Source organism: Otolemur garnettii, unplaced genomic scaffold, assembly GCF_000181295.1.
Source record: "Otolemur garnettii isolate 467f Iridium unplaced genomic scaffold, OtoGar3 scaffold00044, whole genome shotgun sequence".
Lineage (NCBI taxonomy): Eukaryota > Metazoa > Chordata > Mammalia > Primates > Galagidae > Otolemur > Otolemur garnettii.
Window position 1 is genome coordinate 8744819 of NW_003852439.1, and position 7600 is coordinate 8752418.

Consider the following 7600-nt stretch of genomic DNA (forward strand, 5'->3'; position numbering starts at 1 on the left):
GGGCTCAAGTGATCCTCTATGTCCAGCACCTTCTTTTTTTTTTTTTTTTTTTAAAAGACAAACTCTCACTCCCTCCTCACTCTGTTGCCCTGGGTACGGTGCCATGGTGGCATCATAGCTCACAGCAACGAAAACTCCTGGGCTCAAGTGATCCTCTATGTCCAGCACCTTCTGACTGTACTATCCTTTTAATTCTCCTTCCACAGGCAGCTGGGGTGATTGAAAAACCTCCTTTTGTCACCAAAGCCATCCTACCCTTCTTACTTGAAGCCTCCCTGGGCTCCCCTGAGACCCCCTTCTTTGTTTTTCAGGTTCATCAGTAAGGAGATCCTGACCATCCGAGAGGCCGTGTGGCTCACAGACAACACATACAAATATGAGGACCTGGTGAGGATGATGGGAGAGATTGTCTCTGTGCTGGAAGGAAAGATTCGAGTAAGTGGTAGTTTTCTTTTTCCTTAATAATCACATGAGTCCTCACTGTGTTGGAGGACTCGGAGGGGAATCGGCTTTGCTGCTCTGGGAAGTCCTCATGGACCAGAAGCCATCGCTGTATTGCACTTAGGGCATCAGTGTGAACATCATCCGGGCCATGCCCTGGGCTGGGCCCATGTGGCAATGTGGTGGAGGAACCCTCTGAGTGCTAAAACCCCACGCCCACCCCTTGTCTATCTAGGTCCCTACTGTGGTTGATTACAAAGAGGTCCTACTGACCCTGGTCCCCACGGCACCAAGAACCCAACACCTGTGCAGCTTCCTGTGTGAGCTCTCCCTGTTGCACACCAGCCTGTCCACCTACACCCCTGCCTGCCTGGCTGCCACAGCCCTGCTCCTGGCCAGACTGACACATGGGCAGAGTAAGGAACAGATCTTCAAGGTGGGGTGGGGATGTTTCCTGGGTTTAGGGGAAGTACTCTAATAGGAGGGCTACAGGGAGGAAATGAAATGGACATCTACCCATCCTGGAGAAGGAAACACACCAGAGCGAACCAAAGGGACTTCTCTTTGGGGGGTGAGTAGGAAGCAGCTTGAGCTTAAGTTCCCCAGGTTTCTGTTCTACATAGGGGGCCTCTTCAATTGTTTGTTTGTTTTTGAGGCAGTCTCCCTCTGTCACCTAGGCTGGAATACAGTGGTGTTATCAAGCTCACTGCAGCCTCAAACACTCAGGCTCAAGCTATCCTCTAGCCTCAGCCTCCTGAGTAACTGGGCCTACAGGCACCTGCCACAATGCCCAGCTAATTTTTCTATTTTTAGTAAAGATGAGGTCTTGTTCATGCTCTTGCTCAGGCTGGTCTCAACTCCTGAGCTCAAGGGATCCTCCCTTCTCAGCCTCCCAAAGTGCTGGGATTATAGACATAAACTACCATATCCGTCCTTCAATTGGGATAACAATCCTGAGTTCCAGGAAACTACAGTAGAACTATCAGTGTTGTGGGTGGGAGTGGCTGAGTAACCATCTTGACAGTCCTTCCATCCCTTCTGCTTTCCTCCCCAGCACAGCCCTGGACCACACGATTGTGGGAGCTTACTGGATTCTCCTATGAAGATCTCATCCCCTGTGTCTTGAGCCTTCATAAAAAGTGGTGAGTTTGGGCTCGGCGCCTATAGCTCAACCGGCTAAGGCGCCAGCCACGTACACCTAAGGTGGCGGGTTCGAATCCCCAGCCCGGACCCGCCAAACAACAATGACGGCTGCAACCAAGAAATAGCCGGGCGTTGTGGCGGGCGCCTGTGGTCCCAGCTACTTGGGAGGCGGAGGCAGGAGACTCACTTGAGCCCAGGAGTTGGAGGTTGCTGTGAGCTGTAATGCCACGGCACTCTGCCCAGGGGGACAGCTTGAGGCTCTGTCTCAAAAAAAAAAAAAAGTGGTGAGTTTGGGGTGGCGCCTGTGACTCAAAGGAGTAGGGTGCCGGCCTCATATGCCGGAGGTAGTGGGTTCAAACCCAGCCCCAGCCAAAAACTGCAAAAAAAAGGTGGTGAGTTTGTAAAAGAAAGGCGTCCTCTGGCCAGACTTTGGTGGAGTGGGTGTGGCTTCACAGTCAAGGGCATTTGCTTTCCCTTGTGACAGCTCTTGGTCCACACACATAGATCTTTTTGCAGTGAGTTTCAGGCCAGAAATGTTCCTCAGAGCTACCCTCTTCTAAAACTTCCAGGGCTATGTTCTTTGTTGTTGTTGTTGTTGTTGTTGTTGCCCTCTATAGAGTGCTGTGGCATTATAGCTTATAGCAACCTCAAACTCTTGGGCTCAATTGATCCCCTTGCCTCAGCTTCCCAAGTAGCTGGGACTACAGGTACCTGCCACGGTACCTGGCTCAGGTTGGTCTCAAACTCATGAGCTCAGGTGATCCACCTGCCTCAGCCTCCCAGAGTGCTAGGATTACAGGCAAGACCCACCACACCCAGCTCAGGACTATGTTCTTATTCCATACATCCTGCATATTGGATGTGTGTACAGTAGCTCTTCCCAGCCCAGACCTAATTCCACAGGCAGCAGAACACATATCCCTGACCAGGAGTAAGTTCAGTATATGATAGATTGTCATCTAGCTTAGGAGATGGCAAACTGTGGCTCCCAGGACAAATTTGGCCCACCAACTGTTTTATAAATAAAGTTTTTGTTGTTGTTTTGGGTTTTTTTAGAGACAGTCTCACTTTGTCCCCCTCATTAGAGTGCTGTGGTGTCACAGCTCACAGCAACCCAGCTCTTAGGCTAGGTGATTCTCTTGCCTCAGCTTCCCAAGTAGCTTGGACCACAGGCGCCTGCTACAACCCCTGGGTATTTTCTGTTGCAGTTTGGTGGGGGCTGGGTTTGAACCCGCCACCCTTGGTATATGGGGCTGGTGCCCTACTCACTGAGCCACAGGACTGACCTGAAAATAAAGTTTTATTAGCACAAAGCCGTGTTCATACATTTCCACATGTTGGCTGCTTTTGCTCTGTAACAGGTGAATTTCATGCTGTAACAGAGACCACAAAGCCCACAGAACTGAAAATACTTGCTGCCTTTCGCTTTATGGAGCAAGTTTTCTGCCCCTGATCTAGCAATTGGTCTAGATCAGCAGTTCTCAAACCTCACACTGTATTAAAGAGCTGCAGCATTAGGAAGGTTGAGAACCACTGGTCTAAATAAAGCCTCTCACTGAAAAAAGGAAAGGTAGTGCAGGGGTCCCTCAGCACCTGGTCCCATCTGTACCTGCCATACTCAGCCCTGGCCAGGCATGTCCTCTACCTCCATTCAGGTCTCCTGCCCTATGGCTCCTGCACCTGGCACCTTCACCCCCTGGGCCACTTCCCTACAGCCCATGTTGGTTCATCCCATGGCATTCATGGAGGCCCAACCATGGTCCGGGTACCAGAGGAATAGCCAAGTGGTGGAAGAACAGAAGTTAGGTGGTGATAGAGGCAAAAGCAAAAGAGGGGAAGCGAAGGGGTCTTCATCATCTGTGTGCCAGGGCCTGAGTGTGTACTGGTCAGGCTGGTGGCTATGAGTGGAGAGCATCATGGAGGCAAAGGATGTGGATGGACTGTTTTCATCCCCTTCAGCCTCCTACTCAGCCTCACTCAGACTTTCTGCTTTCTTACCCCCTGTCTAGTCTCTCAGCAAACCCAGTGAGCTGACCCCACAGGGGTCTTTTCTCTTGCCTACTTCAGTGTAGGTTTCCCATTGCCCACCTCAGAGGGCCAGGTAGTTCTGGCTTTCTGTCTCTCCTCAGACTTCCCCTGGGAGACTTAACCACTCCAGGATTCAGACCACATCTAAACCTCGACCTCCAACTTGAGCCCAGAGACTGAGCCTACCGTGCTCTAGTCCTCAGTCATCTGTACATCCTGTTGTTGGCCTTGGTCTTGGCCATTTCATCCTAGCAGAGGCCTCAACCGGCTTGTTTCTCTTCTCCATCCTACACCCTAGCAGCCCTCCAACCCGTACCCTTTCCTTGAACACTCACATCTTAGGGCCTGACCTCCCCAGGGCCTCCTGGAATACTAGGCAGGCACTTCTGAGTGTGTCTTTTCCACTTATGCCCACCTGGGGCCCAGCTCTGTAGCACTGGGTTTGCCATTACCCTTTTCCAGAGCAGCACCAGGCCCCTAACCAGCCCCTTCTGTGTTGCTGCCCCTTCCCTTCTGGGCTCCAGTGTGGAGGCTGCCAGCATTTCTCAGAACCTGGCATGTGTTTCTGCCCATGTTGTTTTCTCCTGTGGTACCTGGACCCTCTACATGATGCAGGGAATGAGGGTGATGGTGATAGGGTTTATATGTATCTGAGCCCACCTTTTTTTTTTTTTTTTTTGAGACGGAGCCTCAAGCTATCCCCCTGGGTAGAGTGCCATGGCATCACGCTCACAGCAACCTCCAACTCCTGGGCTCAAGTGAGTCTCCTGCCTCACCCTCCCAAGTAGCTGGGACTACAGGTGCCCGCCACAGCGCCCGGCCATTTTTTGGTTGCAGCCATCATTGTTGTTTGGCGAGCCCGGGCTGGGGATTCGAACCCGCCACCTTAGGTGTATGTGGCTGGCGCCTTAGCCGCTTGAGCCACAGGCGCCAAGCCCTGAGCCCACCTTTGTTTGCACTAAGTGCACAAGTCATCACTGATACTGGCCACCAAAAGTTGTTGCTGAGCTATGTATTCTTTTCCACCTAAAGAAGTTGTTTTTCATCTCAAACCAGATAAACTGGAACATTTATTTACAAACTAATATCCTTTAATTGTACGACTTAATAAGCTTTTAATAAATTCACAATTGTGCAATAACCACAGTCAAATTTACATTTTACCCACAAAGGAAATCCTGTATTGGCTGGGCACGCTGGCCCACACCTGTAATCCAGCACTTTGGGAGGCTGAGGTGGGTGGATCTCCTGAGCTCACGAGTTCAAGACCAGCCTGAGCCAGAGCAAGACCTCATCTCTAAAAATAGCCTGCATTGTGGCGGGTGCTTGTAGTTTCAGCTACTTGGGAGGCTGAGGCAAGAGAATCACTTGAACCTGAAAGTTAGAGGTTGCTATGAACTATGACACCAGGGCACTCTACCAAGGGTGACAAAGTGAGTCTCTGTCTCAGAAAAAGAAAAAAAGAGAGACCCTTTGTGCCTTAGCTGTCACCCCCAATTCCCGCTACTTCCCCGGCCCCTGGCTACCACCAGTATACTTTATGTCTCTGTGGATTTGCCTGTGCTAGACATTTGGTATATATGGAATCATAAAATGTGTGGCCTTTTGCATTGAGTTATTTCACTCTAGGTTTTTCTGTGTCACAGCATGTGTCAGAGCTCTGTTCCTTTTATAGCTGAATGAAGTCTCTTTATAGGAGTAATGGCGTTTTGTTCACCGTGTCTTCAGAGGGTGGACACATGCACCTTCCTGCCTTTGGGCGATGGTGAACAATGCTGCTGTGAACATTCTTGTACAAGTTTTTATGTAGACATCCTTTTTGGCTTTCAGATGTATACCTAGGGTTGGAACTGCTGGGTCACAGGGTGGCTCTGTGTTTAACCCTTTGGCTGCCAGACCATTTTCCAGAGGGGCTACACTGATTTACATTCTCATTGCCACAAGCATTTGCCCCCTCTCACTTCAGTGAATTGAGGCTAAAAATGGGGTGGGGGTGCCTCACATGTCTACCTCGTCTGTCCATTTCCAGCTTCCATGATGATGCCCCCAAAGACTACAGGCAGGTGTCACTGACTGCCGTGAAGCAGCGATTTGAGGACAAGCGCTATGAAGAAATCAGCCAGGAAGAGGTGCCTCCCTCTCCTGCCATCTGGGTGTCTTAAGTGGGGACACTGGGTGGAGATGGGCCTCACATGGCCCTAGCCCCTCAGCCTCACCCTTGGATGCCTCAAAGGCTTCCCTGACTCTGGCCTTCCTTTAGGTGCTAAGCTATGGCCAGTTGTGTGCAACACTGGGAGTGAAACAAGAAAGTCCAGAACCCCCATCTTTCCTCAGCACCGGTGACATCCATGCCTTCCTCAGCTCTCCCTCGGGGAGGAGAACCAAACGGTTAGTTAGACCTGTGTCCATGGCTCTGCTATGGGGGCCAGCTCCTGTGTGCTTGCCAGAGAAGCATCTTCCACTATGATGGGAGGCCTGGGCTCCTCCTGACAGGGCTGCCATCTACATCTTATTCTGCAAACGGTTCCCTGACTACTTGGGGGTGGGGTCCCCCTGCAGGAAAAGCCCACACACATACAAGCATCTAAAGACGAGGTGGTAGGATCTAGCTGTATGCCCAGACACCACCACCCCAGGTCCATCTATTGTCTGGGAATGAAACCCCCTTGATGATAGTAGGGCACCTCCACCCATCCCCAGAGGTCGAAGAACAGAAAGACTATGTTGCTGTGGTGACTTCTCCCAGGCACAGCCCCACACTCTGGCTTCCTGCCCTTTCTAGGCACAGCCTGAGCCCAGCTAGCAGCCATGCTGCACTCCCAGGGATAGGCTACCCCATGCAGTCCTTGCCCAGTGCCAGGCTAAGCACTGCTTGCACCCTGTTTACTCAGCACTGGAGGATGGTGTCACTGTTCTACCAGTTTTCAGATGGTCCCACAGCTGACCAGGGTGGACTATAGTTCACATCCAGACTAGGATCTGCCCTCAGGGCTTACCCTTTTTCTAGCCTTATGGGTGTTTTCTACTTAGCAGTTTTAGGAGCACACGGTGTGGGCCAGGGGCAGGCAGGTGGTACCTTGCTTTGCCTGTGACTAGGGTGTCATGGGCTCTTCCTACCTTGTAGGAAGCGGGAAAACAGCCTCCAGGAGGACAGGGGCAGCTTTGTCACCACCCCTACTGCAGAGTTGTCCAGCCAAGAGGAGACACTGCTGGGCAGCTTCTTGGACTGGAGCCTGGATTGCTGCTCTGGCTACGAGGGTGACCAGGAGAGTGAGGGTGAGAAGGAAGGCGACGGTGAGTGTGCCACAGGGACGTTGTACAGGTGGTTGCTCATGTGAGTGCCTGGGTGGGGAGAGTGCACAGAGGGCAGGGCTGGGGCAGTAGAGAGCACATCCAAGAACCAGGTGGTAGGGGTGAGAGTTGAGGAGCCCCTAAAACATCACTTGGGGGTTCTCCCATACTACAGAAGGGAGAGGATTTAGGCCAAACCTGTGACCAGCTCCAGCTGGGTGTGTGTTGGTAGGGCCTTGCTGGAACAGCAGAAGACAGGCCCTGTTTATAGTTCATATGATAAGATCTTTCTAGAATGTTATTTGAAATGTACAGGCCAGGCATGGTGGCTCACACTTGTAATCCCAGCACTTTGGGAGGCCAACATACAAGGATTGCTTGAGGCCAGGAGTTCAAGACCACCCTGGAGAGTATGTCAAGACCTGGTCTCTACCAAAGAAATAAATAATAGCTCGCCACAGCCTCAAACTCCTAGCCTCCAAGCAATCCTTCTGCCTCAGCCTCTCCAGTAGCTAGGATGACAAGCATGATCCATCATGCCCAGCTCTTCTTCCAGGCACAGTGGCTCCCCGCCTATAATCCTTGCACTCTGGGAGGCCCAGGTGGGTGTATTGCCCTGAGCTCACAGGTTCGAGACCAGCCTGAGCAAGAGTGAGACTCTGTCTCTAAAAATAGCCAGGCATTGTGGCGGGCGCCT

At 51.6% G+C, this 7600-nt stretch overlaps 1 protein-coding gene across 1 annotated transcript in view; it reads left to right on the forward strand.

Moving 5' to 3' along the window:
* CCNF (cyclin F) overlaps positions 1-7600 on the forward strand; it is a 28663-nt gene that overhangs the window by 19594 nt on the left and 1469 nt on the right. The window contains exons 11-16 of the mRNA XM_003790805.2: positions 312-435; positions 677-857; positions 1496-1583; positions 5642-5741; positions 5873-6000; positions 6737-6906. Coding sequence (XP_003790853.1) covers positions 312-435; positions 677-857; positions 1496-1583; positions 5642-5741; positions 5873-6000; positions 6737-6906 — 791 coding nt within the window. The remainder of the gene's footprint in view (positions 1-311; positions 436-676; positions 858-1495; positions 1584-5641; positions 5742-5872; positions 6001-6736; positions 6907-7600) is intronic.